Source organism: Drosophila nasuta, chromosome 2R, assembly GCF_023558535.2.
Source record: "Drosophila nasuta strain 15112-1781.00 chromosome 2R, ASM2355853v1, whole genome shotgun sequence".
Lineage (NCBI taxonomy): Eukaryota > Metazoa > Arthropoda > Insecta > Diptera > Drosophilidae > Drosophila > Drosophila nasuta.
Window position 1 is genome coordinate 29,811,234 of NC_083456.1, and position 16,205 is coordinate 29,827,438.

At 35.1% G+C, this 16,205-nt stretch overlaps 2 protein-coding genes across 3 annotated transcripts; both read right to left on the reverse strand.

Moving 5' to 3' along the window:
• Window positions 1–7,783: 7,783 nt before the first annotated feature.
• LOC132787179 (lysosomal proton-coupled steroid conjugate and bile acid symporter SLC46A3-like) lies at window positions 7,784–9,317 on the reverse strand. 2 transcript variants are annotated; one of them, XM_060794096.1, is made up of 6 exons: window positions 9,236–9,317; window positions 8,931–9,179; window positions 8,312–8,871; window positions 8,147–8,258; window positions 7,930–8,086; window positions 7,784–7,865 (listed from the first exon to the last, which is right to left on the reverse strand). In XM_060794096.1, exons 1-6 carry the CDS (start codon window positions 9,273–9,275, stop codon window positions 7,802–7,804), a joined length of 1,182 nt encoding a protein of 393 aa, XP_060650079.1. In that variant the 5' UTR covers window positions 9,276–9,317; the 3' UTR covers window positions 7,784–7,801. The 2 variants fall into 2 exon arrangements, with proteins under 2 accessions (XP_060650079.1, XP_060650080.1); XM_060794097.1 differs by having other exon boundaries at window positions 9,240–9,299.
• A 4,980-nt stretch (window positions 9,318–14,297) lies between these two features.
• Window positions 14,298–15,525, reverse strand: LOC132786861 (lysosomal proton-coupled steroid conjugate and bile acid symporter SLC46A3-like). Its single transcript, XM_060793572.1, has 5 exons — window positions 15,080–15,525; window positions 14,915–15,026; window positions 14,698–14,854; window positions 14,469–14,633; window positions 14,298–14,412 (listed from the first exon to the last, which is right to left on the reverse strand). The coding sequence occupies exons 1-4, from the start codon at window positions 15,515–15,517 to the stop codon at window positions 14,570–14,572; spliced, it is 771 nt and encodes a 256-aa protein (XP_060649555.1). The 5' UTR covers window positions 15,518–15,525; the 3' UTR covers window positions 14,298–14,412; window positions 14,469–14,569.
• Between the last annotated feature and the right edge of the window lie 680 nt (window positions 15,526–16,205).

Genomic DNA, 16,205 nt, shown 5'->3' on the forward strand with positions numbered 1-16,205 from the left:
AAATCTAAATTTATATCCACTTAGCATTTTACGCAAATCAAATTGAAAACTTATTTATAATCTATAAAGTGGCAATTACGTGTAATTGGATAACTAGAATGTAAATTACACAAATATGTTAAATAACATTTTCATTAACACGCACTGCGTAGGCGTCTGTAAGTACAAATTAATAACCAAGGAAACTCAATAAGAAGGGCTAAGAATTGTGCCTGTCAATTAGTTGTGTGTATGGAAATGGGAATAAGGAAAAAAGAGGTAGTAAAAGAGGAATTGAAAATTTCTTAACAAGATTTACAACTGCAAAATATAACTAAACATCATCGTCTAGAAGCGCTGCGATATTGAACTTGGAAACAGCGTTGATTAGCTTAAGCTTGATATCATCAGACATCTGTCTATGCATGCTTTTGAAGTGCTTGCACTTCAAACTTTATCTTTTATGGCCAATTAAAGCAAACAAAGTTTTGTGTGCGTTTTATGTGAACTTTTCCTTTCAGCATCTCTCTCTGTCTCTCTTTCGTTGTCTCTCTTTTCTTTTCCCATTCAATGCGCCTTTTGCGTCTCTGAGCGCTGTCAACGCATCTGAGAAAAAGCGTTGCATATTTTACGGCTGTGCACATTATGCCAAAGCCAACATAGAGACAGCTGCCCTCAGCCATAATGGCAACCCGCAACCCCGTTTGGTATTACGCATACGCCACATACACTTGCACACATGAAGAGCGAGAGAGGAGAGGAGAAGAGAAGAGAGACTGTGAAATCTTGAAGTTTATGCAAAAGGTGCGCAATGCTGCCATTTGCTTATATTCCATTCTCTATTTTTATTTCAATATAAATTGTGCCCGACGCTAGCTGGGCAAAGGCAAAGCTAGCTATAGCTTTCCCCTTTCCCCCTCACCACCCCACTTCCCCTCTCTTTGCATATTTTTGCCTTTCCCCCCCGGTTATCATGCAATGCAAATCGCTTGGCGTTGGGTTAAACATTTTTTCTGCATTTTTCTGCCACTCGCCTTTTGTTGCCTAAGCGTGTAATTTATGTCTGTGTGTGAGAGCGCGCGCATGTGTCTGTGTTAGTGTGTGTGTGTGTGTGTGTGTGACAGCATGTGTATATTTCCATTTATATGGAATGTGTGAGGGGAGCGGCGGCGGCACTTTGCATGTCCTGGCACAACAATTTGCATATGCTGCCCATATGAAAGGCAGGTAAAAATTTTCTATTAGCCGCACATAAAGCTTAATTTATTGGCTCAGAACTTGGACTTTGGCGCAATGCTTTTGCTGTTGTTGTTGTTGCTGTTTGGCCAGGAAGTTGCAATCAGCCCAAAAGCTGGCCAACACTTTATACACACAACCAACAAACACATCTCCCCCTCAACCACTTGCAAACTTGACCCAAACGTCCTGAAAATGAAATTTGATATCAAAGCAAATTAATAATGCAAAAAGGTTTTGTGAGTCGCCGGAATTTTCACTTTGCGTGCAATGCTGGAATTCGATGCCACGCCCCCATCCGCCATCCGCCCAATGCTCACACCCATGTTCTCGCCTCCATGATCCATTGTGTTAAATAATGAGTGAAAATATTTCAAAAGGCTTAACCAGCCATATACACAGCCATAGCCGAGAGTCAAGCGAGAAGTCGAGAGTCGAGAGTCGAGAAGTGCCATTCTGCCAGACAGACAGACATTCGTTAGTTAGTCGGCCTTTTCAGCCAGCACATTCTCTCCGTAGCCAAAGTTTTTGCGACGGAATTGAAAATGCTGCGGGAACATCAACAGCAGCCGAAGAACAGCAAGAACAACAACAACAGCACAATATTAAAATCAAATTAAAGTCATTATTAAATTTGGTCGCTGAGTGAAAACAATGCGTGGCAAAAGCGTACTCTTCTGCCGCTTTGTGGTGTGTTGATGGCCAAATTAATTGCATATCTGATGGTGCTAAGATTCTGCATACAAAACCAAAAACCACCAAGTTGAGTCTCGTTTCCCATTCCCCATTCCCCGTTCCCCGTTCCTCGATCACCATCAGAGCAACCACTACGCTCATTTGTTGTGCCTTTGTTATGGTGAATTGTTGCGTTATAGGCAGGGGGAGTGGCTTTTGGTGCACTTGACTGAGCAGACGAAATGGGGATGACGCGACGACCTACCCAACATGATGAGAAGGAGGGGGAGGAGGAGGAGCAGAAGGAATCCGACGACTCTAATCTGGCGTAGAAAGGGTTGCGATATAAAATGCTGCTGTTGATTATTTGGCATGCAACGCGTGCTTAGCCAAATGCTGGTCATGAAATTGCTTTAAAATCCATCTCAATGAACAATTTGCATTCATTTAACGCAATTATCGCTGCTGATTTATAATTGAAGCGTTGAAAGAAATAGAAAAGCTAAGCAATTATAAGAAGGAGATTAGAGATGCTTAGCTTAGATATTTAAATTAACATTCGTTTTATATATTTTACAAAAAAAAAGCATTGTTAAATTAATTCGGTTAAATTATTCTTGTAATTTAATTAACTCTCAAAAAAATAAGTACATAACTTTAAAGTACGATTTACTAATGTGTTATTGTAATCAATACAACTATCAATTCAAAATCAAATAAATAATTTGTATGAAAATAAAAAGCACTTATTTTAGTGTGCATCTATCTTTGTGAAATCTTTTTTAAATACTTATGTATTTTATGTCCAACCCTTTTATATTCATTATTTGCCATTCTAAAAGCAATGCCAAATAAATAACCACAACGGTAAATATGCAACTCAATCTGACGAAACTTTAATTAAAACTGCAAGACTTTGAAAAAAGGAACTAAAAAGCTGTCCCCATGGAGACAGAAGAATTTAAAGTACACACAACTTAAATTTGGCTTCTTGAGCCAACGAGTGACAAAAGTCAAATACTTCGTAGAATTGAAGAACTGAAAGCCAACCGCAAGGGAAACCTTTATTCCTAGAAAATACTCGAAATGTCAGATAGTAGATATTCAAATAGGAAAGGAGCTGGAGCAAACGAAGGGAACGAGAGGAACGAGAGCGAGCCCGTAAACAAAAGGACACCTCGAAATTTGTTAAGATTAGCACACAATTCGCACACAGTCAACGCCATCTACATCACCATCTCCATCTCCATCTCTTCCATCTCCATTTTGCTTTTCCATCCGTGGAGCTATGAGATGATGCTGTGGCCAAGACGCAGGCGTCTGTTTAATCTAATGGCTGCCGGCTGCTATGGCAGCCTGACAAACATTGACATTTTCTGTTATGTAATCAGACGCCCCAAGGTATGCAGCAAAAAAACAAAACGAAAAAGCAACAACAAAAAACGTGAGCGCCACACAGAAAAATACACAACAACAACATCAACAACAAAAAGAAACGAACGCAATAAATTGTCGCATAAAAATTGATGTTTTATTTTCAGGTGCGTTGTGTGATGCTTTTTTTTCCTCCTGCTTTGTGTTGTTGTAGCTGTTTCACTAATACTTAGGTGCGCAAAACGTGCACAGAAAACGCAAATTCTTGTGGTTAGCCAAAAACCAGCAGGCTAACAAACAAAAGCCAGAGAACCAGTCAAAATTATGCGCCTCGAAAAAAAGGAACTATGGATACTCTTTCGAAAGACTTTAAATAAGTAGGCAATAAAAACAAACTGTAAGTAAAACGTTCAATTAATAATATATTTATTTACTTCCATTCACAGTTCTTCATTATAAAATTAACTTTATATTTAATGCTCAACTTGATATACCCCATAAAGAAATTGTCTAATGATGTGAGACCGCCCTGTGGCAAATGCCATTCTCAGGAGAAGACAAATCAAATTACCCATTGTGTAGCTGGCAAAAAAAAAAGATTGGACTTAAGCGAAATCTAGTCAATGCTGCGTATGATTATTATGTGTTCGAATCGGCAAAGTTATATTTAGTACTCATATGCCAACGTTTATATCGCTGTATAAGTGTGATCCTGTCATTTGTTTGAAGTGCAAACACACACACACACACTCATAAGCAACACACATGCTTATGATGATGATTTGACTGGGCATTTAGCTGGGCCATTTGTATTGAGAAGTTTCACGCCACAGCTGCTAAATTAATACTTGGCACGTGTAACGCGGCGTATGCGTAACCTTAGCCCAAGCCAAAGCACTGATGAAAAATGCCAAATAATCCATTACACGGTGCGCAAGAACCTGGCTCAGCAAGTGTTATGTTACAGCCTCTTTCTCTTTCTCTCACTCTCTCTCTCACTTTCTCTGCTTTTCCCCATCTCTGGCTGTAAGCTGACAAGTGGCTATTAGCATTGGAATTTGAGCTTACAACGAACGAATGAATTCAAACTTGGGTTAACAAACCTGTTGGCCAATTGTTCTCAACAAAAGCCGTTGACAGCTGTGCTGCGGGTTGTGACTGAAAACGAGAGAAAAAAAAACAAAGATAATGAAATACGCTAGATGACTGAGGCCGAAATTTCATTTACTTCCTTTGGCAATTCTATGAAAACTTTTAGTGGTTTCTCTGAATTTTATTATGTGCAAAATGAGTCTACGTGTTTAGCTAGATTTGATTTCAAAGTAAGATATGGAAGCATCAAACGGTTTTTTGAGAACTTTTACTGGCTATGATAAACATATGTATAATGTATTTATGAGTATTTAATATAGTGTTTAAATACATTCCATTGCTTCGCTAAAAGTGAGCAAGTTTTCACTTAAGCATAATTCCTTAGAGTATATCAGCTGCGGCATGTTGAATGAAGCAAATTCCAGCAGCGCAGCGGTTAAAATCAAATCACCAGCTCTATCTGGCTCTGTTAAAATATGGTGTTAGCAAGTCCTGCAGGAAAAGCAACAGCTCAGCTAGAGCAATCAGGATACACTTCACTTGGCACTCGCTACTACTATATATAGTATATACTATATATAGTATATACACACACACACATATAGTAAGGAATCATCAAGTTTAGCCCGGAGGTGATGGCGGCATCATCTTTGTAGAGGCAAGTAACGAGATAGCATGCCGGAAATTTGAGCAATGCAGCTAAATTGCGTTTAACCAAGCAAACCCCTCCGCTGTAGCTGTAGCTGAAGCTGAAGCTGTGCCCGAAAATCCAGATAACTTGAAGACCACCTCGACTACACGTAAAGACAAACTGCGCGATGAAAACATAAATTCTTGATTGCAATAGACGACGACGATGTTGACGTTGACGTTGACGTCGACGCTGACGCTGACATCGTTGTCCTCATCGTTGTCACCGCCAGCATCGTCGCCGACGTCGTCGACGTCGTTGTCATCATTTTGATGTCTTCTCATGAACTTGTGCCATATTTCACTTAAGGGTAGCATTTCAAAGGGACAGCCAAAGGCAGGAGAGGGGAAGTGAGAAATGAGAAAGGGCAGGCAAAGCAGTTAAATTGCGTCCAAACGTAACAAAAGGAACACGTGACATCTGCGGCACATAAATAAAGCGCCATTGTGAATTATTACGCGTCATCGTCAGCGACATGTTTCGGCAGCAGCATCTGAAGAGGTCAGCGACTGCGCCGCAGCTCCTCCTCCATCTCCACCTCCACCTCCTCCTTCTCCTCCGCCACTTCACTTTTCAATCACTGTTTTATTTATACAACTCAAATCAATGGAGAGCCAAAAGTCCTTGTAAAGCTCCCTTAACAACTTTGCCTAATGGCGAACAGCGTCTACTTTTGCCCAAATTAAGTGCTTAAATTTCAATTAAAACTTGTCTCTCTCTCTCTCTCTCTCACTCTCTCTCTTCCATCTCTCTACCGATTTCAATTGCAAAATTTCACTACGCCATTAAGGTTAAATATCAGCAATATTTTACACTAATTAGATACAGTTAAATATAGTAGGCTGAACGGTGTTTGGTTACGATTATTACCGAATACAGTTCTTGGCTTTTGACCGCGGCTTAAATAATATTTGTACAAATTAGTTTAATTAATAAGGCGTATAAACTGCAGCTTTGCTTTATTTAGCTCGCAAAACTTTCGTATTTAAAGATATTGATTCGCAGCTTCCTAATTTGTAATCCTTAGCGGAAAGTGTTCTTTGAATTACATTATTTGGGAACGACTAACAAGCTTAAAAGTAGCTTATAGCTAAACAAATTTGGATAACTTTTGCTTAAATTATGCAACTTCCAAATATAGTAATGAATAAAGTAAGCAATAATGGCAATATTCTACACATATTATTGATATATGTTAAGAAACTATAACGTATAATGCATATATTAACAAGAAAATCAAAACAGTGTGCTATTCATTTAAAAATATATCAAATTAATATACCGCAAAATACAACAAATTATACCAATGACTGTATTTGATATATTCTTCTAGTACTACAATAAAAATATACCATAGAGTGTAAGATATACCAGATCTACATACAGAAGTATTTCTTAAATAACATCTAAATTTTATCCACAAATTTTCAGGAATCATAAAAACTAAAAATAATATGTTTTATACAACAAGCTTAATCGCAATTTTGGAGGGAATTTTATAGTTCATTGTTGTAAATACTGCTTCGAAATTCATTTAGGTAACATGTTTTAAAAATATAAAAAAGAAGCCTAAGCTCAATTGTATCTATTTCAAACTGAATTAATTTATTTCGAGTTATTTTGAATATAAATTTCCTCTAAATCGAGTTTGCAAATTATCCTAAGGATAATTCAAATGCTATTTTTCAGAGTTTTATATATGTATTATATTGCATACATGTAGTATACGCAATAGTTTCGAAATTATAGCAAAGTCAGACAGCAGCTTAAGCGAACAGAGAGCAGAGAGCAGAGATGTCAGAAATTTGTATACCTTGAGCTTACAATACATTTGGCTGCCATTTCTCTCGATTGCCGTCTTTGATTGCAGTTGACCTAGTTGCTGCCTGATTACCCAACCGCACATTCAAACACACACACACACACACACACACACATATAGACTCCATACACACATATATATGTTGTACACACAGAGCGTGCTCTCCATAGCATACTTTGCATAACTTAAGGCACATTCCGCATTCTTCGCTTGGCAAATAGCTTTGCATATTTGGTGGCGCCTTTTGCCGCCGCCTTGATTTATGCAAAATTTTCATTGCTGCCGCTGCTGTTGTTACTTCGATTAATTACTATGGAAAACTCACAGAGTTTAATATGTTCCCATTGCAAAAAGTCTCGCACATATGCCATCAACAACGCCGACGACAACGAAGACAACGACAGAGGCAACGACTGACACAATTCTCAGAATTCTCGAGGGCTCCTTCCAGCAGCATCAGCATCCGCGTGTGGAACTCTGAAAGTATCACATTAATTTGCAGCTCTTTGCCGATCCGCAAGTCTTTAAAAGTTTTGTTTGCCTTCGAGTTTAGTTTTAATCGCATTTGCTTGTCTCGTCACTGAGACTTTGACTTGCTGCTGCTGTTTTCCATCTTATGACTTATTGTTGCTTGTTGTTGCGGCGGCTTTAAATGCAAATTTATATGAGCACCACATAATACATTTGTGCATATGTTACTGTTGAATATATCATCTGGAGTTCAGCTAACAATTATATTACACAAATTATGGCTAGACTTGTTTTCATCCTTAACAAAATTTGGGAATTATAAGTTTTTAAATAATTATCAATGCTAACATTTATTTTGATTTTACAAAAATTTAGAGTATATATTTAATAGTGCAGACATTCTAGAACATTTATATATTTTAAAAGGTTTCGGTTTCTTTTTAGTGACGTAAGTAAATCGTTCAGGGATTTTCGATTTTCGTTGCCAAATTCGTGCCACGACGGTGTAATAAAAAGTAACATACACTACAAGTTATTATAAATTAATGAACATGTTTAAATAATCTTCGAAATAATATTTTAGACTTACGTGAATATCAGCACAGTAGGTACATAGAAAAAATTACTCAGAACGAAGACGCCTCCCGGAAATGATTTAGAAGTGGCAGCGTAAACTGCATTGTAGATATATGGAAATGTGTGATCTTCAACTAGTTGCAATATACTAAAAATAGCGAACAACTTGCCTGGAGAAATAAATGAATTTAAAAAATCCGTTATGTTTTATGTATTTTAATCAAACTTACCCTCATCATGAGTAATAATAGATGCAGTTGATTTAATAGAGACAATACTTAAATATCTAAACAAATCCAGAACTTTGACCACATACAATTTTGTCGCATCCGTTGCGAAAGCCTAATTAAAATAACTTCATCAATTGAGTTTAATTAATTTATCAATCAACTTACATATATAAAGAAAGACACGACAGTGAAGACCGAAGACCATATACCAATCATTAAATCGGAGAATTTTAAAATTATTTTAAAGACTACGAGTCCCAGAATAGTTCCGATAATACTTGATGTATAACGAACCGTATTGGGTGTTTCTTCGCCTTCGAAATTCCAGCTCTGATTATTTTCTTTGTGTATTTTCAAGTATTCAGACTCCATCTCACTAGGACCAACAGTTAGTAAATAACACAAAATAAGTAACAACAATATTGAACGGCGATTATCCGACCGCCTTTGAAAAGGGAATTTAATAAGCTCCATCAGCAGCATCGGATCAAAGAATTCTCTTAATAAGTGACGTCGTGCAAGTTCTAACGGAGGTTCAACTTTTGATGATTCTACCTCTGTTGACAGTGTTCTTCCATTATTTTCAACCACGAATACATCCATATTGTTTGTTTTTTTCCTTTCCTTATGTTGATTACTATTACCATGTGACTTGGGCTCCTTTATAATCATTGCAATGTATAGTAAGGTAACCAATTGCAAGATCACACCTGTTGTAATACTATCTGAAATTAGGTGTGTGATTGTAATACACCTAATATGCCAATTCAAATACTTAACTTACAATCAACTTTGAAAATATAATACAATTCTGTGTCACTAGGGTTAGATACAAATTTTGTCAATAACACAGAAATTATAAAGATTCCAAAGCGTAAGGTTCGATCCTCCTTAGAAGTTGTCGAGGTCATAAAACAAAATACGGACATCATAAAGCAAGCATGACCTCCAAAAAGCGCACGCAAGACTGCACATAAATAGATACTAAGCTCAGAAGGAAGATCGGAAAGAAATATTACCGAAAGAATCTGAACTGTAAAAAAACAAAGTTGCATTAAATAAAGTAATAGTTGATTTGAAGATACTCACTAACAAAGTATATGCATTCACCTACTATAGGCAACATCATGATGGTTTTATGCTTATTGTAACGATCTGTCCATCCTCCAGCAAAAAGTAACATAATCAATGGAAGTACAAAATCTGCGTGTCATGAAAAAAATATACATCTCAAGTTCAAAAAAAAAGCGATTGCGAACAGTCCTTAAAATGACCCAACTTTAAATTCTAGTTAAACATCCGACACTACTCTGTTTATACCCGCTACCCATAGGGTAGAAGGGTATTATAACTTTGTGCCGGCAGGAAATGTATGTAACAGGAGACATCTCCGACCCTATAAAGTATATATATTCTTGATCAGCGACAACAGCCGAGACGATCTAGCCATGTCCGTTTGTCCGTCTGTCTGTCTGTGTGTCTGTCCGTCCGTCCGTCCGTATGAACCACTGGATCTCAGAGACTATAAGAGATAGAGCTATAATTTTTCGATAGCATTTGTTATGTTTGCACGCAGATCAAGTTTGTTTCAAATTTTTGCCACGCCCACTTCCGCTCCCGCAAATCAAAAAAATCGAATAACAAGCGTAACTTTAGGGCTAGAGCTGCGAATTTTGGTGTGTACAATAATATTTATAGTAGTTGTGATTCCTGAAAATTTGGTTGCGATCAGAATTTGGAATTGTGGAAGTTATTAAAGAAATACTTTTGTATGGGCAAAACGCCTACTTACTAAGGGTCTTAGTTGTTTTGGCTGACAATCTGGTATATTGTGCCGTCTATGGTATATTTTGAATGGTGTACTACATCGATATACCAAACCTATCATTTGGTATATTTTTAGTATTTTTAGTATTTTCGGTATATTTTGAAAATAATACCACAATATTTTGCTTTTACTAAAAATGGGTAGCGGATATCTCACAATCGAGCACACTCAACTGTAACTTTCTTACTAGTTTTAAAGTGATTTCAATACTAATATTAAGCTTAATTGATTAAATAATTGTGTGGTATACATAAAACTAGTTATTGTATTTACCTATATAGTAAATATTTCCAAAATAATTATGAAATGCAGAGTGTACTTTATATCTTATAGTACAACAACTAGCGTCATCATAACATGTAGAAAAATTTAACCGACAATCTTCTACCTCGCTCCATTCACAACTGAAAATACTTTGGTCAAGTTGTACGATACAAACTTGGCGATACAGCAAATGGTATAATGTCTTATTGTTTATAGATATTGATATCCAATGTAAAAACAATAACGGCTCTATAATGAAAAAGCGACGCCACAAGCTTTGCAGATGTTTGAACTTGAACTTTTGCTTTGTTTCGACCGTATTCACATTCATTTCAGTACAATTTTTTTCGAAAATTGTTCTATTGAATTCTACACAACACTTACGATGAAGTGCTAAATTTACACTGATGTCGTTTTGAGTTTGTTTATAGGAAACATAACGAATTTCTAGCAGGTATCCAAGCCTTGTTATGATAAATGACGTAAACTAGGTCAATATCCAAAGATTGTAATACTATATGCTAGTGGGCATTTTGTCTTTGGGCGACATTATTTTAGCACATGAAAAAATATATTGCTTTTTTATTGCCCAAAGGCTATTATAATATTGTGCTCTCAGGATATCTAGATAACAAACAGAAGGAGGCACCGACTCCATGGATATTCTTGATCGGTGCCCATTTATCTGTCTGCCTGTCAGTCCATATGAACAGAGACAATAAAATACAGGGCTAAACGGTTACTGTAATAGGGTCTAGTTGCATGTTTAAAAATCTATGGGATATTTTGAATGTATATTTTCTATACCTGCCATATATTATTGTATAATATTTTCTTCGTATATGTCGACTTTAGATTTCTTACTTGTTTAATTATATAATAATATAATATAATATATATATATATATAATATAAGATAATTTATAACGTAATTTATAAAATATTATTAATTTATAAAATAATATATTGTGGACATACATACTTGAATGTGCATAAATAATTAGATTAAATATTTTTAGAATCTTGCTGTCCAATTGTTCCGTCTTTCTGAGTTAACTTTGTGTTTTGACGACGTATTAGGAAGTAGCATTTTCTACAAATTAAAAAATTGATAAAACCCTTTCTCTCGATTGAAGTGAAATGATTTAAACTTACATAAATATTAGTCCGATCGATAAGTTTAAGAATACCTCAACGAAGGATAAAGTATTATTACTGATAATAATACCGCGAATTCTTGCAAAAAATGCCTCTCCAAAATATTTTAAGATGGCAAACAGTGAGAACAATTTTCCTATAAATATGAAATATTTTGAAATACTCTCCAAAAGAATTATTTTTTGTATTCAATCACCATAGTCATTACTAATAGTAGATGCCATTGATTGGATTGAGATATAGCGAATTATTTTAGCTTTGAATATTACAATCACATATATGATTAAATCCATCTTTAAGAAGACCTGAAAGAAATAACAAAAATAGTAAGCTTATTTTATATGTGAAATTTCTAATTGTAAACTTACAGGTGCCAGGCGAAGCATGGCAGTAATTAATGAAAATAACATTCCCATTACAGAATCAGATAATTTCATTAATTTATTTAAAAGTAGGTAGCCAACAAATATTACCATGACAGTTGATGCCGATATTACAAATAAGTATATGCCACCACCCTCATAATAATTATCAAATGCCCTAATAAAACGAAATTCTATATCAGTTATTATATCTTCATGATTATAGGTGAGGAAGTTAGCCAAAATCAATAGCTGTAATATAGAGCGACCGTTATTATTTCGCCTTATAAATGGGACTTTCATAAGATCTTTCAGAAGCTTGATATCAAAGAATTGTGTGCACATATTATTTCCAGTAAGTATTGACTCTGAAGGTTCGTTGATGTCGATCATTTGGCTTGGCTTGGGCTCCTTTAATATCATGACAATGTAGATTAAGGCAGCAATTTGGCAACACGCACCTATTGCAAAGGATGCTGAAAAAATACATATGAATAAAAGGATTTCTTTATAGAATAAACAGTCAATATGTATTATTAAACCCACTTGTATAGCCAAAAAGTTTATAACTAAATCCGCAGATGTAAATTGCTTCGGATGCAAGTTGCTCAACTATGGCACAGGAGACAAAACGCAAAGTTCTATCTTTTGCAGGTGTTGATATGGCTATGTAGCTATACACTGACATCATAAAGCATATATTGCCGCCAAAAAGATTAATGAGCATTGAACTATAAACAGCCAACTTCCATAGTATATCGTTTAAAAATAATGACGCTAGAAGCTGACCTGTTAATCACTAGAAATCACATTTCTCTACTTGCTGACTGAATTTATGATACTCACACACAAAGAACAGGCAATTTCCTAAAATGGGCAACATCATGAAGGTTTTATGCTTATTGTAACGATCTATCCATCCTCCAGCGAAGCACAATATTATCAACGGGAATATTATATCTGGAACATTGTATTGTTTTATTCTTACTCATCAATATTAATTGTTTCGTAGCATTTGGTTAATTATTTTTACCTAATTCCTCACAATAGAGTAATCTTAAATCTACATCTTTGGCACGTATATGTGTGCAATTCCATTCATATTCAATTTCATATGTACTTCCATTTATGTAAGCATCGTGTATGACTGTACACATGGATGGACATGCCATACAATTTCTAAAAAATTCTATTGCTCTGTAATTAAGACTACCTGGAGCCAAATATAACAACAATATTAGCTCGACAAATAGATAACGTTGACACACATCTCGTAAATAGTTCATTTTTGACTTTTCACTTTTGGCCTCAATCGCAATAACGGCCTCTTCGAAAGAGTTTCCATTATCCATTTGAATCATTTATTTTATTTTTTTTTTCTTTCTTCTTCTTCTTTCCACGCAACACTTCGCCTCAAGTTCTAAAATCAAACTGTCTGTTTTTGAGCATTGGCCGGTATCCCAATGAGCCTTGCCCATAATACCACCCAATTCAAAAAAGTATCCATCAATATTAACATCGTCCTTCCTTCCATACGAAAGTATTATATCTTATGGCTAACATTACCCATTAGGTCCTAAAAACATGTTTTATCACCTTTTTATTGCGATTGTTAACACGAGAACTAATAGAAATAATTTGGTAGTATAAACGTGACTACCATATAGCTCATGACTAAACTTATTCGGTTAAATTATAACAAATTACACTGTAAATTTAGCCGTAGCTTTTTGTATATTCGTCTATCTTATTATTTGTTATACACAGAAAAGATAAATATAAAATAATATTGTAATATATATTAACTTAAAATTAAGAAATATTTCTTTAAGTAATTTGATTATGGATCTTCGGATCTGTATTTGTCCCTTCAGTTTCTTAATTTTGCTAAGCCAAGTTCGCACTATGACGACAAATTAGAAAATAGCAAGCACTGAAATATGATAATAATTACTTTTAAGTATAGAAAATTATATTAAAAATAAATGTGTTCAACTTACAACAAAATCAGTACATTTGGTACGTAAAACAGTTCAATAAATAGCAACATTAAATTCTCAAATGAATCAGTTACGGTAGAAAGGACTGGAACAAATATACGTGGATATATGAAGACAACAATTGGTTCCAAGATGCCAAAGAAAGAAAATAATTTTCCTAGAATGATAAACCGCTTAAAATGTTATGTCAAAGCGTAAAGTTTTGCTCTTATTTACCATCGCCCTTACTAATAGATGATGCTATGCATTTAATTGGTATTATACGAAGAATGGAAAAAAAATCGAGCACTTCAGCATAAAACTCTTTAGAAGTTTTTATACCCGTTACCCATAGGGTAGAAGGGTATTATAACTTTGTGCCGACAGGAAATGTATGTAACAGGTAGAAGGAGGCAGCGGGTATCTCACAGTCGAGCACACTCGACTGTAAATTTCTTACTTGTTTTAGTATACGCAATAACCTATATACAGATGAACATATATTAATAAATGAAATTCAAGAATTCCATCAATAAACTTACAAACATGCCACGAGACACAGCTGTGAAGACAGCAATCCAGATTCCAATCATGGAATCGGAGAATTTCCACATTTTACAAAAAATCACACCGCAAAGACAGGCTCCAATAATAGATGTCACAAGTTTTATCATTCTGTATGCGTTGTGATTATGATCATAATAATATTTTGATTCAATGTATATAGTTACCACAGTCACACACAGAGTATATATTTTATTGTGCGGACATTCTAGAACATTTATATATTTTAAAAGATTTCGGTTTCTTTTTAGTGACATAAGTAAATCGTTCAGGGATTTTCGATCTTCGTTGCCAAATTCGTGCCACGACGATGTAATAAAAAGTAACATACACTACAAGTTATTATACATTAGTAAAGATTTTTAAATAATATTCGAAATAATATGTTATACTTACATGAAAATCAGCACAGTGGGTACATAGAAAAAATTACTCAGAACGAAGACGCCTCCCGGAAATGATTTAGAAGTGGCAGCGTAAACTGCATTGTAGATATATGGAAATGTGTGATCTTCAACTAGTTGCAATATACTAAAAATAGCGAACAACTTGCCTGGAGATATAAATGAATTTAGGAAATCCGTTATGTTTTGTGTATTTTAATCAAACTTACCCTCATCATGAGTAATAATGGATGCAGTTGATTTAATGGACACAATACTTAAATATCTAAACAAATCCAGAACTTTGACCACATACAATTTTGTCGCATCCGTTGCGAAAGCCTAATTAAAATAACTTCATCAATTGAGTTTAATTAATTTATCAATCAACTTACATATATAAAGAAAGACACGACAGTGAAGACCGAAGACCATATACCAATCATTAAATCGGAGAATTTTAAAATTATTTTAAAGACTACGAGTCCCAGAATAGTTCCGATAATACTTGATGTATAACGAACCGTATTGGGTGTTTCTTCGCCTTCGAAATTCCAGCTCTGATTATTTTCTTTGTGTATTTTCAAGTATTCAGACTCCATCTCACTAGGACCAACAGTTAGTAAATAACACAAAATAAGTAACAACAATATTGAACGGCGATTATTCGACCGCCTTTGAAAAGGGAATTTAATAAGCTCCATCAGCAGCATCGGATCAAAGAATTCTCTTAATAAGTGACGTCGTGCAAGTTCTATCGAAGGTTCAACTTTTGATGATTCTACCTCTGTTGACAGTGTTCTTCCATTATTTTCAACCACGAATACATCCATATTGTTTGTTTTTTCCTTTCCTTATGTTGATTACTATTACCATGTGACTTGGGCTCCTTTATAATCATTGCAATGTATAGTAAGGTAACCAATTGCAAGATCACACCTGTTGTAATACTATCTGAAATTAGGTGTGTGATTGTAATACACCTAATATGCCAATTCAAATACTTAACTTACAATCAACTTTGAAAATATAATACAATTCTGTGTCACTAGGGTTAGATACAAATTTTGTCAATAACACAGAAATTATAAAGATTCCAAAGCGTAAGGTTCGATCCTCCTTAGAAGTTGTCGAGGTCATAAAACAAAATACGGACATCATAAAGCAAGCATGACCTCCAAAAAGCGCACGCAAGACTGCACATAAATAGATACTAAGCTCAGAAGGAAGATCGGAAAGAAATATTACCGAAAGAATCTGAACTGTAAAACAAAGTTGCATTAAATAAAGTAATAGTTGATTTGAAGATACTCACTAACAAAGTATATGCATTCACCTACTATAGGCAACATCATGATGGTTTTATGCTTATTGTAACGATCTGTCCATCCTCCAGCAAAAAGTAACATAATCAATGGAAGTACAAAATCTGCGTGTCATGAAAAAAATATACATCTCAAGTTCAAAAAAAGCGATTGCGAACAGTCCTTAAAATGACCCAACTTTAAATTCTAGTTAAAC